Genomic DNA, 14,004 nt, shown 5'->3' on the forward strand with positions numbered 1-14,004 from the left:
AATATTGTCTCTAAAACTGGGTGGTATGATGTTGGGCTACAATTCTCATCACCTTGTAGGTCTCTAGTATAGTCAGTAGTGATAGCTTATGGGAGTTGTAGTTCAACAGGTCTATACATCCACAAGTTCCCTGCAATGACTCTGAATCATAAGTCATGCATATATTAAGCCATGAAAAACACAAAATTTGAAGCAGGAGATGGCCAGAAGAACACCTGAAGTTTTGAAAACGGGGGTTTCAGGGTTTTATTTTCCCTTGGACCTATTTAAAAGGTGAATTGTGCTTCTGGAGCTATCTTCTTCTTCGTCGTCGTCTTCTTCTTCGTCGTCGTCGTCTTCTTCTTCTTCGTCTTCTTCTTCTTCTTCTTCTTCTTCTTCTTCTTCTTCTTCTTCTTCTTCATTTTTTGGCTAGAAGAAAAGACTGAGATCTGCAGAAAATTGCCACAGTGTATGGCATGATCTCCCTGCCTGCAGAACATTTTAGAGCTACAGAATAATTTGGTGGAATGTTTTGTAAACCTTTTGATTTACAATATTTTTCGTTAATCCTGGCTTCATTATCAGAACCAGTGGCATATAATTAAAAAGATTAATTCAAGGCCCCCCACTAGTAGTATTTGTACTGAATTACTCCAGATTTGATCAGCTCTCACTCCTTGTTGCAGCAGTTAATATTTGATCCAATAATGTTTATTTTCTTTCTCCACTGTTGAGGTCCTACTCTCCCTTCTGGTCTAGCACATTGGTAAACTTTTTATTACTCAGTGACAGCCTGTGGATGATGCAGCTGTTTTCACAGAGCTTCTTGGAGAAGAAAGTGCATCACCTAAGCATTTTGAAGATCTTTAGAAAGGAAGTATGGCAATACCATGACCCTACTTTTTTTAGTAGCATAGTTAAAACAACTAAGTCTTCTGTGCCCCCTTTATGTGTTATAACCTGAAGAAATAAAAGAATGAAACAGAAAGGAACGAAGTACCCAGGCGCAAAGGAAATTGCATTGATTGCCAGATGGCGAGAGCAAATTGGATTCTGAAAAATATGATACAGGAAGGAATTTTAAAATCTCCCTAAAAGCCTCAGCATGTAATTAGGAAGTATGGCAAATGGGAGAAGGAAGACCAAGACCAATCAGTAGTTCAGCAGCTGATAAAGAACAGAAGTTTGAAATTAAGAGAGTTGAGATATTTTGCAGAGATTAAGAAGAAATGAATTGCCAAATCTGTGTGTGACTATTAAAATTGGTGCTTTGCTACATGTTAGAGCACTAAGTGTGACTGCTTGAATTTGAATACGTCAAGTGGGTATAATTCAGCAGAGAGAGGTTAATTGTTTATAGCCTAAAATAGCTGTACTCTGTGCTTGAAGCTTGGTTTATATTGTGCACTATTTAAATCTCAAGAAAATCTAGAAATGGATGGAATGTGAACATTCATGTTCAAAATATAAGTCTTTTAGATATTTCTCAGCAGTGGCCTTGCTGAACACCACTACAGAAGAGAAGCTTTTGTGCTTGTGGACTAAAACATTGACACCTTTGACGGTTCTTTATGAATTATTGTACAAGAGAAAAGATATTTGGAAACAGTAGTATGGAGGTGGGGTGAACATGCATATGTGTATGCTGTCAGGTTGGAACTGACTTATGGCAAACCTAATAGGGCTTTCAAGGTAAGTGGAATGTTTAAAGAGTAGTTGTACCAGTTTCACCCAGCAAACCCTATGAGTTTCCATGGCCAAGCAGGGATTTGAACCCTGTTCTCCAGAGTCTTAGTCTCTCACTCTATCCACTACATCATAGTAGGAATCAGATGTGCATGAAGTGTGATGAATTTTGAATTTTTTTACTGGAGCTGACCAGGAGGCTCAATAGGCAGGCAGGTTTAAAGTGGAAAAGTAAAGTAAAATATAAAATGTTGTCTGCTCTTGTGCTGTTGCTGTTTTGGATTATCTAGAAAAATACCATTTTTTTATAAGATGCCCCCATGTATAACCCCCCCTCCCCAATTTTGACCCTTTTGAGCTCGAGTGCCCAGATCAATGGGCACCCTCCGGGCCGGCACATCCTCTGGAGGGCAGCCAGGGGGTGCCTTTCCTCCCTCCCCAAATATAGCCCTTCACCCGGACTTCCTGCACTGTGCTCCGCTGCACTCGCTCTACTGTGGCACTGGAGTCGCAGTCAATGGGCAGCAGCAATTTCGCACTGAGGGGCGGCCGGGGACAGCTCCTCCTTCGCCTCCACCTCATCTTGCTGCTGCTGCTGCTGCTGCCTTCTGATCACCGCTTCCAGTGCCACTCACAGACTCCCTGCGGGTGGAGGGAAAAGGCAGCAGAGGGAGCTTGAGCTGAGCCCTTGGCAGCGAGTGGCGCCGTACTCTGCACCGGGCTGGCATGGGCAGCAGCATTGCTCGCATGCCCACAGAGAAGGCTATGTGTGCCAGCTGTGGCATGTAGGTTTGGCTTACTTCCATGTATAAGGCAACCCTCAATTTTAACTCTGTTTTAGGGGAAAGTAGCATACATGGAAAATATGGTAATATTGCACTGTACAACCTAAATTTTAATAGACTGTATCCCAGAACTTAGAAATCAAATTCTTGTAGACTGTATCCGAGATAACTTAGAAACAAATGTCAGAACATTTGACATTTGTTTCTAAGTTATCAGGAAGGTAATCACATTTTACTTATGAAAGTACTGGGATTAGTCTGGTGTCTGGTGATAAAGATTTATGGTATGAACTATTATGCATGATATGCATTAGTAATGAATATTTTTGTATATCAGCATTTATGTGACTTTGATCTGTTGTTTTTTGTTAAGTAATTGGTAAAGTTACTTACTGATGTTGTTTTGTTTTTACAGGTATACCAAACTGGGATATGCTGGTAATACAGAGCCACAGTTCATCATTCCATCATGTAAGCTTTCTTTTATTTGTTTTAAGCAGACATATTCAGTTGCTCTGCATCATCAACTAATTTTAGACCATGGTTCCAAGAACACATATATATTTTTTACATTTCATTGAAATTAAGATATCCTCAGTGTGGTGTATTTTTAATGGAAAATGGGAAGCTGTTCAAATTTCGATGAAGACATTTGATTCCGCTCCCTTTAGAATTTCCAATAATAAATAACTAGTGCCATTAATTTTCTGTTCCTATGTAAATTTAGATGGGAGTAGGCATCAAAACATGCAAAAAAATGGATTATGTACCATCTTTATTTTAAATGAATTGTTAGAAAGGGAGATTCATGCAAATGAATCATTGGTGATTTATTTGTGCTTTCAAATAATGCTAGTAATGTGATACTTTATTTCTTCACTGAAGAAGTAGAATAAAGTGTTTTTTTTTTTTTGTTATATTCATGATATCTGATGACAGAGTTCAGTCTAGTTTTCAAATGTTCCCTTGGAAAATATTTGGTGGATTTCATAAGCCCTTTTTTGGGCTTTTCATTAAAGTCTGCTTTTTTTAAGTGAACATTGCTCTGATTAGACTGTTGAAATCAATTAACTTGATCTTGGAAATCTGTTGTCTCCTGACCTTTTCAGTAACATGGCACTACGTGACTGATTAGTTCAGCCATGTCCTAGTAGGAAGTTTAATTTCACTGATTAGTAAATAGAAGCAGCTGCAATAAGATCAAAAGGAGTTTAATGGAGAAAACATTATCAATTGGCAGGATCCAGGTTACGACAGTGTTCTCTTTCTCTAAAGTACCAGTCCATCCTTAGAGGTCCTGCTGTGTGCAGCCTTTTCACACAGTTGTGACATTTAGATCCATACTTGGGAAAGTTATTATTGAAGTCTTAATGAGCAATAGATTTTCTTCTAGGCGTCTCATTAATACTCTTTCTTTTCTTTGGGGAAGGACGAATCACACCAATTTCTTCTTAAATCTGAAAAGAATTGCTGTACAAGGGTTTGTTATATCAGGTGATAAAATGAAAGCATTTATTGCTCTACCATACTTAATGTAAAATTTATGAATGAATATGCTAATTGTAATCTCATGTTGCAAAGGCAGACAAACTGACTGACTGACTTTATTATGGCCAGTGACCAATATCTGATGTACAAATAAACCATAAGTACATAAGATATGTTATTCCAAGGATCACATATTGTAGTGTGTGGCCCAGTCTAGAGTTATTTAAATTTCATCTTTATTAGACAACTAGTATTTTAAAAAATGATTCCAAGCTGTTACTGAAATGAAAATATTTCAATATTTCTGTAGAAATCAACATGTTTGTCCCAGTTCTGACATGTTTTTGACATTTGTTGGTGTAACTCCAATAACAGATTCAAATTTCTTGTTTTGTTCTCCCCCCCCCCCCCCGGGCCAGTCTCCTTGCTGTTTGTGTCGACTTCTCTTATAACCTGATGCAGATATGGCACTGTCTAATTTGCCAGCCGCAGGTGATGATTTGACTTAACCATGGCTTCCTCTGACCTATTTGGTTTGGTCATGGCTTATGCATTCCAGGCAGAATTTCTAATCTAGAGATTTCAAGTTGGGTGGCAGCTGTAGCCGTTCAGATGCTAATAGACTGCAACACATGTCAGATTTATCCAGGGTAGTTAGTTGTCAGGGATACTGGCTTACAGTCCAGCAATATTAGGACGCCAACAGTTAACTCACCTCTGGCATAAATAAATCACATGCTGCCAAGTTAATTCCTCTGAGGGTTCTCTTGGGCTGTGTAATTTGTCCAAAACCATGCAAGTCTGACTCTTTTCCTTCAAGATACAGTGAGGAATTGAACTTCCAAACCCCGGCTTCAGCTCAGTGACTTACCCAGCCGGCACCTAAAGAGGACAATTTCATATATTTTTTTTCTCCCCCACTCCACATGCCTCTCCAAGTATTCTTAACCCCAGTTGTTCTCTCCTTCTTTCCCACAGCCATCTTCTTTCATCCCTCCCTCCTGCAGCACATATGTTCATTTCCACATAAAACAGCTTTCTTCTCTTCTCCTCCTCTCCTGTATTCTTAGTTTTAGCAATAACAACAACTGTGTGAACTGGTTGTTGTGGGTTTTTCAGGCTCTTCGGCCGTGTTCTGAAGGTTGTTCTTCCTGATGTTTCTCCAGTCTCTGTGGCCGGCATCTTCAGAGGACTGGAGTAGGAACTCAGTCCATGCTCTGTTGAGTTCTCTGGAGAACTCCAGTCCTCTGAAGATGCCGGCCACAGAGACTGGCGAAACATCAAGAAGAACAACCTTCAGAACACGGCCAAAGAGCCCGAAAAACCCACAACAGCCATCCGATCCCGGCCGTGAAAGCTTTTGATAATAAACTATGTGAACTGTACCTCTCTCTCATAACTCTTAATTTCCTTCATAGCCTCCACTGCCTTTTTCCCTTAGCGGAAGAGTCTTTTTTCCTCTTTCCCCCAAACGTTTGTTCCTCATCACCTTACTTAGTTCCATTTTCTCTGCTCCCTCTCATCATCAGGTGAGGGTCTCCAGTGATGTGTCTCAGCCCCACAGTTCAAGAAACCCTGCTAGTACTTTGAATGGCAGTATTTTAGGAATGGTGTTCTTTTCCGGCTAGGGATGAGGGTTTATCATTTCAATTTACTGTAGATTCTGCTGTTTCTTATATGTAAGCCTTTTTACTATACAAATGGGCTTTTATATGCATTTTGAGGAAATTGATATGCCCAGATCTTTGAGATATTTAACTATCTTTCTAATGCTCAGTACTGAGTAGTCATACACATGGCATTGTATGTAGTCTAGTGTATCTTTTAAAATATTACTCTTAAAAGTCTTCATTATATTTTCTTTAGGTATCTGACTTGTAAGACTTTAAGCTAATGGGCTTTAATCACTATGAGTCCTTAGATTTGATGCAGGACAAATCCCTCTATATTTGTTTTCAAAGTTTTTTATTCATATGCAGCACAGTTCCAAACCAGCCACTTATGTTTTATTAATAATAATAATAATTTATTGTCATTGTAAGTATATACACAATATACCCATATAACGAAATTCACAGACACCCAGAGACCAGACACATGCACACACATAAAATTCCCCAAACACTCTCCACCTACTAAAAGTCCCCCACTAAAAATACAAACATCTACACCGCAGGCCAAGTAACACAGTTCATTGCTAGAACAGTTCCCATTTTTTAAACTCTATAGCAGTGATGGCGAACCTTTTTGAGCCCGAGTGGCCAAACTGCAAAAACAAAGAAACAAAAAAAACCAGTGGGCGGCAGCGGTGGCGGCGGAAGCAGGAATCCCAGGCAGGGAGGTGCCTCCAGACCCCACTCCAGATCTGCCTCTAGTCATGCCCAACCCTGCCACTACCTATAGCTTGGCTGGCCCACCACCACCATCACCAGCTGCTCCAGATCCTGGCCCGCCACCTGCCGGGGCGCTAGCACTGCAGCTGGAGCTGCCTCCTCAGGTTTGGCTGCCGGGGTAGCGATCCAGCGACTTACGGCTCATGTGCCCACAGAGATCCAGCTGTGGCACACATGCCATAGGTTCGCTATCGCTGCTCTACAATAATCTTAATAACCTACTTTTTTTGGGGGGGGGGTACTCAATTGCAATTTCCATTTCAAACTATCAAAATACACCATACTTTTAAATCACTGTTGTTTTTCTTTTATATTTTATATTTGCCCTATAATGCCTATACAGTAATTATATAGCTTATATATGACAGTGATTCCGATTTGTGCACCCAGAATTGGAAATCTGTGCTAAGAACATAAAGTGCTCTAGTTAGAGTAGACCATTGGTCTAGATGGGTGGAGTATAAATTGAATTATTATTATTATTATTATTATTATTATTATTATTATTATTATTATTATTATTATTATTATTATTATTATTATTATTATTATTATTATTATTATTATTATTATTAGTATTATTAGTATTAGTATTATTAGTATTATTAGTATTATTAGTATTAGTATTAGTATTATTAGTATTAGTAGTAGTAGTAGTAGTAGCAGCAGCAGCAGCAGCAGCAGCAGCAGCAGCAGCAGTGTTAGTGTTAGTGTTAGTGTTATTAGTATTAGTATTATTAGTAGTATTATTAGTAGTATTATTAGTAGTAATTGTAGTAATTATAGTAATAATAGTAAATGAAATTCAGCAGTATCTATCTGCCTCTGGAATGATTATTTCCCCCCTGCTAGCTCCCTGTATATGTGATCCCTCAAAATATGCTCTGGAAGTTTGGGGACTTTACAGAACAGACATGTGTGGGAAGAGGAAACAAAAATCATGGTGCATAAGTGGAAGCATTGCATAAAACACTAATGATTGTTATTTGATCTGACTAGATCAGATCTGTCAACCAGTGTCTCAGAAGTCTGCCTATGCCTGGATTCTTGGTTCTAGGAAGACCTTGTTTGCCCTGTAGATTAGTATGTGTCCACTTGGAATAAATGTCTTCCTGTATTGGCATTTTAATTACAGGTTTATGATTTGGGTGACACAATGCCTTGCTGTTGCATATTTTTGACAAAGAAAAATGAGTTCATTTTTAAATGTGGGAAGGCACCTTCAAACAGTGCCCATACATTTTATAATTAAACAGTATGTTAAAATGTGCCTAAAATTTGTAAAAGTGAATTTGCTGAAGAAGTAGGTTGTAATTCATGAAAGCTCATACAGATGTGATTAAACAAATCTAATAGTTTTAAAGGTGCCACAAGCCTATTACCTTTTTTGTTTTGGTAACACATGCTAAAACAAGCTAACATAGCTAACTCCTTGGAAATTGTCCAAAGTGTCCATTGTGTCGCATTATATAACCTCATCATTGTTTCTTCTGATGGAGACTCTCATACTATGTTTCATTTGCGCAAGGAAACATTCTTTAGTGAATAGTACAAAGAAGGGCTGTCCGAGTTCCTATTCTCCCCATGCTTCCTACCTGTAGCAGAGATAATCTGTTATAATGAGTGGAATTATTAGAAGTAGTTCTATTGCTTTTTGAATTGGAATATTTTCTGGAAAATTTTCTGATGCTCTAAACAGAATATATGGTAATTTAGCGTGTTCATTTGACTTGTATTTTGGACGTTTTATTGCCCGAAAAGCCCATAGATATTTTAGCTGATATATTTGATCAAGGGAAAAATATACAGCACAGATAATAAGGTTTAAATATTAGATTCAAGCAGATTCAGAGATTTATGTGAAAATAATTTTTGTTGGAATGCTTTGCATTTCTACAACACATAGTTTTCCTTATATTTTTTGTTTAGAGTTAAGGGAGGAAAGCACTGAAAACTATTGACACACTAATCTAGCTGTGTGTGATATGCTATGGTTGTTCATTCATCTGCTCCCACAGACTAAGATCTGAGATCATTGGAGTAACTCCAGTTTCACTGTCCTTGTTTACAGTGCCATTTGGACAGCTTAATAAAAGATTCAAGCAGTTCTGATACAGAACCATGTGAACAATGTTCTCTTTTGCTAAATTCTTTTTCCGTTTTCAAGAGACACTTACCATGCACAGTAGGGTTTTTTTTTAACATGGAAGATTTTCCATAGAAAAATTCAGAACTAGAAATATTACATTAAAAAGTTCTGCATTACATCACTGGATAGAAGCTGTTAGTGCCTTTGAAAAATAGCTTTCTCTAATTGGCCCAATACTGCCATTTTCTAGTTATAATCTGTTTTTTCCCTTTTGCATTTATAGTCCAGTTTCTCTTTGGGAAGGGAATAAAATTCACATTTAGAACGTGAGCTACACAGATTTGTGGAGGAATAGAGTGAGTGCTTTCTATATTTTTAGTACAAAAGGAAGTCAATAAAATTAAAAATTTGGAGCTAAATAAGACCAGGAAAGCTTTGATAGAATAATAAAATTCTAGTAGCTTACTAGATGGAAGTGGAGCCATTTAAGTGTAATGAAGTTACATATATGGTATAGAGTGCTTTCTCATTACTATAAGATCAGAGAGCTCTTGTTTGGTTTATGTAACAAAAGCAGGCTGTACTTGCATTATGCCAGAAATTGGCATTTGAAATGCAGGCTTTCTAGAGAGTTGGATTGTGGCCCTGCTGAACACAGGAACAGAAATTTCTTCCATTGTTGGCAGTACTGCCAGCAGAATCTATGTGTATTTTAAATGGTGGAGACAAAATAGTGCCTATAGTTTGATCGTATTCTATTCCTTGCATTGCAGGTATTGCTATTAAGGAATCGGCCAAAGTTGTCGATCAAGCACAAAGAAGAGTTATGAAAGGTGTGGATGACCTAGACTTCTTTATCGGGGATGAAGCAATAGAAAAACCAACATATGCAACGAAGGTATTTAAAAGTAAAAGTGTTCATTCTTAAAAATAAAATGCTGTATCCTATGGATTTTCCTCTGTTTGAGACAAGCTATACAAAGATCGAATAGCAGGCTCACCGTCTTTGGTCTAAGATGTGTAAAAACAGTATACTAGTGCTTAAACTCAAATCTTCAGATAAAATTAAAAGATGTATGAAACAATGCCTGTTTGAGAATTCAGGTTTATTGTTTATGTTTCTGCCCTGTTAACTCAGTAGAAGAATTTCTTTCAACACCTTGAGTGTCCTTTCTTTTTGCGTGAGAAAATGCTGTGGTCCTGTAGTTATTGTACTCCTTGACATATTTCTTTGCAATTGGGATGTACATTGAATATTTCCAGTCTGTGGACCGTTGTTTTATTTTCCATATTTGTTGGCATATTCTTGTTACAATGTGTTGAGTTCTGTCTCTATAGCTTGAAATAGTTCTATCAGTATCCTGTTTACTCATGATGATTTGTTTCTTCCAAGTATTCTGATAGCAATTTTCACTTTACTTCCTACAACTGCACATTTTTCATCATAAGATTCTTCTTTAAAGGAATCTGTCATACAAGCATTTCTTTTGTATTCTTCAATATGTTTTTTATTTTTTCATTTTGTCTTGATCAGATATGTGTTCCCCTGTTGGTCTTTTAACGTCTTCATGTAAATTTAAACTTACCTTTGATTTCTTGGGACTTGTGGAAGAGTTGTGCTTTTGTTTTTGCTGTTGTTCTTTTTTTATTTCTTTGCACTGCTTTGCACTGTATTTTCACTTTTGCTTCTCATCTACTGTTAAGAATTCTAAGCGTTTCCTCATCTTTCTATTCTTTTCTTTTAATTACAGGAGTATTCTTTTTTCATTCTTACTCGATAAAATATCTGGTTTCCATAGTTATTCTCTCTCTCTCTCTCTCTCTCTCTCTCTCTCTCCAATTGAGTTTAGTAATGCAATTCTAAAATGTTGAACCTAAGGCTATTCTACTTTGAGCACAGGCAGGATTCTTTGGAAAAGAACCTTTAAACGGGGTGGGCATCTAAAGCAGTATTGAGATTACATTAAAACAGCACACATACTAAAACAGTGTGAAGAATATTAAGCAAATAAACTGCAGTATTTCCAAGTTTAAAGAAACTGGCAAACAAAAATACTGAGAGCATTGAAAATATAAAGATTTGCTGCTAGGAACAGTATTCCAAAAGAAGATAGTCTTCATCATCAAGATGCTGCCTGCCCCTCTTCTCAGTGAAGAGAAGAGAGTTCTCTAACCAAAACAATCCTATGTTGTTATAATGCTCCATTAGGAAATTCAGCACATCTTAAAAGCAAGTAGTTACTGCGCATGCATTTTGGAAATGAATATTCTCAAATATAATATTATTAAATTGATTCGGCTCTTCTTAATTATTTTTAATAGTGGCCTATCCGTCATGGTATTGTTGAAGACTGGGACTTGATGGAGAGGTTTATGGAACAAGTTATCTTCAAATATTTAAGGGCGGAGCCAGAAGATCATTATTTTCTATTGGTGAGTACAACCTATCTTTTATTTTTAAGTTCATTAATATGATTATTACTGCTGCTACTGCTACCATTTGGAACAGCACGCTCTCGGAGCATAAAATTGAGTAAAGGTAGTAACTTGCAAGGCAGATGTGACAAAAGCAGTTGTTGTTTTCATTGTCATTATCATAAAAAACAGCGTATGTGTTCACCTATCAACAAATATTACTTCTTCAGCTTATGATCTTGTTCCGTTTATGATGCAGAAATTTAAATAACATATTTAAAATACGAGGCACAAAGGCAACTAGAAAATAAAAAGGAAGCATAAGACTCCCTTTCTAGAATATAATAAGTCACTTAAAAACCTGCTACGGCTAAAGAAAATTTGTGCTCTTGTTCTTTTAAAACCAAGTCTATAAGGAAGGTGCCAGTGTCGCTGCAGAGGTTGTGCAAGGTGGTAGCTATTGGTTTAAGTTGTTTTATTTTGTAATTGTTAGATAACCCACAGAGTTTCTGTGTGAAGTAATTCGCTTCTTCAATTTCTCTTTCCCAACTTGCACAAGCTGTCTGAATTGAATAATGGTGTCTTGGCAACTGCATTTTAGATAAGGATTTTTCCAGTGATACAGCAGAAGTATATGTGGTCTTTGAATAGAACTGGGTGTAATGAATCAACTCCTGTTGCTTAGATACAATACTGACATTTTGTTTCTTCCAATTTTATTAACGGAATTGTTGGGCTATAGAACTCTTGAGGTTGACATTTGAATGTGGTGGGCCCAGAATATATGTGGCACATAAGTTACATTTCAAAACCATATTCATTGTTTAATTCAGATTAGATTGGGAAATGTCTTATTATATAGGAGTCCTGCTTAGTTGAAAACTGGGACTGCATTAGGGAGAAGTAATGCAGAGAAATGCATCAGTTATTTGCATGACACATTAATAGAGAATCTTTTTGTCTAATAAAAGGTATTCTAAGTATGAGAAGTCATCGTCTTGAAAATAGTGGATGAGATGCTAAACATGTTTACTTTAAATTGTAATTGGGTTATGATAGAATGCTTCCGCATAAAAAGAGATTGCTATGCATGGTAAGATCTCACGTTGAGGAGAAGGCTAAATTCCAGACCTTCTCCCTTGCACACAATACTTTGTGTACTAGGTGTCTGTGTAAAGTTACTCAATTAGTGGAACTTATTTGTGGTCTGTAGTGGCATAGTAAATTCAGAGTACAATTGCAGGCCTCTAGAAGCAGCATATTTTGCTTTGTTAGCTTGGAATGTTCTCCTAAACTCCCACCCCTTTCATAAAATCAAAATGGAAAGTAGCTGTCCTGGCAGTTTTGGCTTTGCATTTCCCCTCCTTATGTTTCAAGAGCATTTGGGATTATGTTTGGATTTAGTATGGCCCTTGGCGGGTGCTGATCCACAAAATCTGGACTTCAGGCTCGCCAGAATTGCCTTTCCCTCTTATAATTGTATGATGCAATAGGCACATGTACAGGAGCCTAAAATTTGAATATGTACCTTTTTGTGATAATCCTAGTAAGTACAGATTTAATACAAAAATACTACCTTTATTTATTATTTTATTTATTTATTTGGCTTTTACCCCGCCCATCTAGATTCAAACGAATCTACTCTAGGCGGCTTATAGTCCGAGCAATAGAAAAAGAAGAATTAAAACAGAAAATATTTTATTTATTATTTATTTTATTTATTTTATTTATATCCCGCCCATCTGGTCTGGTCGACCACTCTGGGCAAATAAATACGCAAACAAAAAAGAGAAGTAAGGAAAGTCCATGATGGGAAAACACAGGGAACTAAGTGATAGAAGGGGGGAAGGCCTGCCTGAAGAACCAAGTCTTCAACTTGTTCTTAAAATCTCCCAGCGAGGGTGCCAGGCGAATCTCAGGGGACAAGATGTTCCAGAGGCGAGGAGCCACCACTGAGAAGGCCCGGTTTCTAGTTCTCTCCCTCTGGGCCTCTCTCAAGCCCCTTAGCCACCCAGCCTATCTAGATTGGGTGACACGAGTAGAGCTAGGTGGGAGCAGGCGCTCTGCCAGATATCAAGGTCCTAAATCGTTTAGGGCTTTATATGTAAGCAGCAATACCTTGAAGTCAATGTGGAAACAAATGGGCAACCAGTGTCAGGCCTTAAAATATTTCTGTTACCTTAAAGTATTTCTACATTTTACTAATCTGAAACATGTGATATGAACTTAGAAACAATGGGGAAGCAAAGAGAATTTCTATTGTGAAGAGCCCCCATGCTAACTGTAATGGTTTTCCAGGGTTTATTGGCACCAGAAAACTTGTTTGGCAAAACAAGGAAATATGTGTTTACCTGCTGAATTTGTATTATTTAGCTCACTGAAGGTCACTGTTCTTCAGTGACTTCCCTTGATTACAACCTGCATTTTAATATGTAGAGATATAAAGGTATCTATTCCTAAATTCTGTCATTGGTACTTTGCTGCCTAGATTTTTAAAACTGTAATATCCATGAGACATTCCTTAAAGTTTTTGCTGCCCAGCAGACAGGTGCAGGGGATGATGAAACAAATAAGTTGGCACTGAAATAGCTTTAAAATGCACAGTTACATCACCTGGAAGGTCCACTTGTTAATTTGGGGATTTTTTTCCCCTCATGATGAAATCTAAGGAGGTTGTTGTGGGTTTTTCGGGCTGTTTGGCCGTGTTCTGAAGGTTGTTCTTCCTAACATTTCTCCAGTCTCTGTGGCCAGCATCTTCAGAGGACAGCACTCGTGCTCTCGATCTAAGGAGCTTTGACAATCTGTTTCAAACTTCCTAACCCTGGTCTTGATTAAAGTACAGCAGTGTCAAGATGCAGAATTGTAACAGGTTCCATAAAAATGTGCCTCAGTTCATCTTCCAAGAGGTTGTATTAGAAAATGTGAAATTATATTTTTAATACCTGAATAATTGCATTGCATCATCTTTAGTTGAATTGATAATATGCTTTTGTTTTGCAGACTGAACCTCCACTAAATACTCCAGAAAACAGGGAATATACTGCTGAAATTATGTTTGAGTCATTCAATGTTCCTGGGCTTTACATTGCTGTTCAGGTGAGAGATAATTCAGTTTATAGCTGGGATGAGAGTTTTTGGTAGTTTTGCTTAAATGATAAGCTGTTCTGCA

At 37.6% G+C, this 14,004-nt stretch overlaps 1 protein-coding gene across 2 annotated transcripts in view; it reads left to right on the forward strand.

The window, feature by feature from the left end:
• The window catches only part of ACTR3 (actin related protein 3), a 61,424-nt gene that overhangs the window by 34,287 nt on the left and 13,133 nt on the right, over positions 1 to 14,004 (forward strand). For both annotated transcript variants that reach the window (XM_020779617.3, XM_078377193.1), the window contains exons 2-5: positions 2,866 to 2,921; positions 9,194 to 9,318; positions 10,743 to 10,853; positions 13,836 to 13,931. In XM_020779617.3, the coding sequence (XP_020635276.1) occupies positions 2,866 to 2,921; positions 9,194 to 9,318; positions 10,743 to 10,853; positions 13,836 to 13,931 (388 nt within the window). The remainder of the gene's footprint in view (positions 1 to 2,865; positions 2,922 to 9,193; positions 9,319 to 10,742; positions 10,854 to 13,835; positions 13,932 to 14,004) is intronic.

This window comes from Pogona vitticeps, chromosome 1, assembly GCF_051106095.1.
Source record: "Pogona vitticeps strain Pit_001003342236 chromosome 1, PviZW2.1, whole genome shotgun sequence".
Classification (NCBI taxonomy): Eukaryota; Metazoa; Chordata; class Lepidosauria; order Squamata; family Agamidae; genus Pogona; species Pogona vitticeps.